This window comes from Nanorana parkeri, unplaced genomic scaffold (assembly GCF_000935625.1).
Source record: "Nanorana parkeri isolate BGI_ZX_2015 unplaced genomic scaffold, ASM93562v1 scaffold1958, whole genome shotgun sequence".
Classification (NCBI taxonomy): domain Eukaryota; kingdom Metazoa; phylum Chordata; class Amphibia; order Anura; family Dicroglossidae; genus Nanorana; species Nanorana parkeri.
Window position 1 is genome coordinate 128,235 of NW_017308226.1, and position 4,037 is coordinate 132,271.

A 4,037-nucleotide genomic window follows, 5' to 3' on the forward strand; every position below is an offset into this window, starting at 1 on the left:
GCCAGCATGCTGCCGAGAAGGACCCTTGCACTGTGTGCGGAAGCAGCCGTCTCTCTGCAGAGGTCAGACCCCCCTCCCCCCTGCTGATTCTAGAGCTATAGTTCTGAGGATAGCAGAGGTGATGGTCCCTCCTGCTGATTGGAGAACTCTAGATGGGACTGAACCTCTGCATAGAGACCACTGCTTCCACACAGAGAGCAAGGGTTCTTCTCTGCAGCATGCTGGCAGGGGACAGGCTTGTCTTCTTTAGGAAAATAATGAACTGTGAGACTCTGGACAGGTTTTGATGCTCGTGGAAAGTATTTAGCGGATTTAAACTGAAGTTCAGTTGTGCATTGAATGGGTCACGTCTGCGTCGGCGAGATTTCACTTCCGGTTCCACAGAGGATGGTATATGAGACAGGAAGTGAGGTCATATCTTCCCAACACGGACCCGGACGTCGATGAATGCCCACAGAGGTTCTCTCTATTCTATACAAAAAAAGGAAAGCACTTTGAAGTTCCACAATGAGAGATTCCAACAAGAAACGCCATAGAGAGCCAGCGAGTCACTCACCGGGCCGCCGTCACGCCGTGTTCAGGTAAAAGGCTTGGCTGGAGTTGGTGACACCTCGGTAGGAATCGGCGTAGTGACCCATCACGGGGCAGCCGGCACTGGGGCACGACCTGCAGCTCCCCTGTAACATGGAACAGCAAATGGCATCATTCAGTGAATATCAGACTTACTAAAGTGTGTTTGGCCGTACAGTAGACATGTGCGATTCGTTTCGTTACGAATCGAAATTCGTACGAATTTTCCTGAAATTCCGAATTTCGGAGCATCCGAAATCCGAATGGCAGTTTCCGAATTATATCCGAAATACGAAATTCCGTTAACGAATTTCGGATCCGAATTTCTTTGAAACAGGAACTAATATTACCCCTGTAAATGAGGTTGAACAGCATGACAAGATTTTTTTTTAATCCGAGATACGGATCCGCTGCTGCTGATGCATTACAATACACAGTTACACACACAGGCAGGAAATACGAAATTCCGTTGACGTATTTTCGTTCCGTTACGAACATTCGTTATATTAAAGTTAAAAAGCAAAGTACATTTATATTGGAGTTGATGGTAGTTTTTTTTTTTAAAGTCCGAAATACGGAATTCGGAATACGGAATCCGTTAACGGAATTCGTATTTCGTTTTGGTTGACCAATCAGAGGTTCTCTTCTGCTGCTGAGAGTTGCATTACAAATACAGGCAGTAAATACGAAATTCCGTTGACGTATTTTCGTTCCGTTACGAACATTCGTTATATTGAAGGTAAAAAGCAAAGTACATTTATATTGGAGTTGATGGTAGTTTTTTTTTTTAAAGTCCGAAATACGGAATTCGGAATACGGAATCCGTTAACGGAATTCGTATTTCGGATAAAAAAACAACTACCACTCCAATATTAACAAAGGTATTTTGCTTTTTAACTTCATCATAACGAATGTTCGTAAAGGTACGAAAATATAACCGCCACTAACGAAAATTCGTATTTCGTCCGAATCCGAATCCGAATTGAGTTCAGTTACGAATTACGAAACACGAAATAACGGATATTCCGAAACGAAACGAAACAGAACAAATTTTTTGACGGCGCACAAGTCTACCGTACAGGACTATGGTTACATACAGCAGGGTGAGGGGCGCCACCTTTTCTTCTAGTGAAACCTGAACACTCTGGTGACTGAAATGTTTTTGGGGAGAAGGAGTCGCGGCTTATTCATATGTAAATACCACAGTGGAGACTTTTTCAGTGTGGGGCCAGTAGCCCGTAGGTTAATTCTGGTTGCCCCTGTCTGCCTGACATCTCGTGTCCGGGTTTCAGCTGCCATGAAACCCGAACACAGCATTCAAATCCCGGATTGGTGGCAACCCTAAGCAGGGTCTGTGTCCGCCTATTGTAAACCAAAATATATTTTGCAGTTTTCGGATAGTGAAAGCCAAAGGTCAAACCCCGATGAGTGTTTTTTGGGAGATTCATCTCATCATGGAGATTTCTTCTAACTTCCTGTGCCAGAGACACAACAGGAAGTACGTTCTCGCTTTACATATACTTTAATGTTAAATTCAAACTGTGATTTCATTTTTGGAGGAGGGGAGGATGGTGCCGGCTTATCGGGGGTCATGAAGGCCAATTGGGGAGGTTTTCTGTCCTCTTTGATTGCGCAATAGAATCTGCCTGGAAGGCTCCGAGAGTCCTGCAGATCACAGCTCGTCACAGTGGACCAATGACTCCCCGCCTATGCATCATACCCTAACCTGGTCTGGAGGAGAGAGGCATGCATATACAGGTATATATCTCTGACATATACCGCAGTGCTGTACAGAGAACAATAAACCAGTCACATCAGTCTCTGTACAGAGGAGCTTACACTCTAATGCCCCTCCCCCACAGTCGCAGTGTCTATACAGAGGAGCTTACACTCTAATGTGTATGGTGCAGTGTAGGGGTGAACATAAGCACATGGTTATGGAAGGTGTCAGGTACATTGAGGGAAAGATAGTTGAAATATGTAAATTGATTCTGAAGTGCCGTTGGTTTCTCTGGACTGGAAAGTCTTCGGAGGTTTCTCTGGACTGGGAAGTGTTCGGAGGTTTCTCTGGACCGGGAAGTGTTCGGAGGTTTCTCTGGACTGCGAAGGGTTCGGAGGTTTCTCTGGACTGCGAAGGGTTTGGAGGTTTCTCTGGACTGGGAAGTGTTCGGAGGTTTCTCTGGACCGGGAAGTGTTCGGAGGTTTCTCTGGACTGGGAAGGGTTCGGAGGTTTCTCTGGACTGGGAAGTGTTCGGAGGTTTCTCTGGACTGGGAATTGTTCGGAGGTTTCTCTGGACTGGGAAGTGTTCGGAGGTTTCTCTGGCTGGGAAGTGTTCAGAGGTTTGATAAGCTCACTTACCGCCACATAACTGTTCCAGCTGCTGCAGGGGTAGCCGACGTAGGCGCTCGGATTGGTGATACTGTGGATATAATATACTTTGGCGGCGTCGTGGTTACATAGGAGGGAGAAAAATGTTGCTGGAAAAAGTTCAATCAGGAATCGGTTAACAATAAACTCCTGGCCAATCATTCATACAATTATGTATCTCATTAACTCTATATGGAATACAGCTAGTATAAATACCCGAATGGAAAGTGTATCTCTAGGCAAGATTGAAGCGCCACCCCAAGCGCTAATAGTCCAAGTTCATCGGGGGCTTAAAAATGAGGTGAAACAATGCATATGGACTGGACTGGGAAAGGGATACAAAGTATACGGACTGGACTGGGAAAGGGAAAGGGATACAATGTATACGGACTGGACTGGGAAAGGGAAAGGGATACAATGTATACGGACTGGACTGGGAAAGGGAAAGGGATACAAAGTATATGGACTGGACTGGGAAAGGGATACAAAGTATATGGACTGGACTGGGAAAGGGAAAGGGATACAAAGTATATGGACTGGACTGGGAAAGGGAAAGGGATACAATGTATTTGGTATTTTAAAGCAATCTGTGTAATAAAGCACAGCGATCACAGTGATCATCATCAGCATGTTGGACCACGAGGGTTCCTTATCACGTAGATGGATTGAATATATCCCATACATTGTACGGCTTTTCTCACCAGCAGAACCCCGAGAGACAGAAGAGACTGCCTGGGGTCCCCAGCATCCACCAAACAATGAAATGTCAGTTCTGGGTGGACTGGTCCCTCATTCCCGTCATCCATCCGTCATGTGCATATTACACACCTGACAATATACGTCAATGACTCACCTGTACGGTCCAAGATTTCTTCATCGTAGATGTCGACGGTCTTGTAGGCCTGACATTCGGGCATTTGCACACCACCATTGGGGAAGAAATCCACATGACCGATCACCTGACTCATCCCCAAACCTGCGAGACACATTATAATGGCAGTGAAGGAAGTACAATGTGATACATTTGTATAGGAAGGTGGGAATTCAAGTGGAAGTACATTCCCTGGTTAGGAGGGGGTGGGGGCTTTCAATAAAATCA

The 4,037-nt window shown here is 45.6% G+C and overlaps 1 protein-coding gene across 1 annotated transcript in view; it reads right to left on the minus strand.

Moving 5' to 3' along the window:
• Positions 1-566: 566 nt before the first annotated feature.
• Positions 567-4,037, minus strand: part of LOC108800218 (pancreatic triacylglycerol lipase-like) — a 15,219-nt gene continuing 11,748 nt past the window's right edge. Inside the window, exons 7-9 of the mRNA XM_018572181.1 lie at positions 3,798-3,914; positions 2,930-3,048; positions 567-677 (exon numbers count right to left, since the gene is read on the minus strand). Of these exons, the coding sequence (XP_018427683.1) occupies positions 567-677; positions 2,930-3,048; positions 3,798-3,914 (347 nt within the window). The remainder of the gene's footprint in view (positions 678-2,929; positions 3,049-3,797; positions 3,915-4,037) is intronic.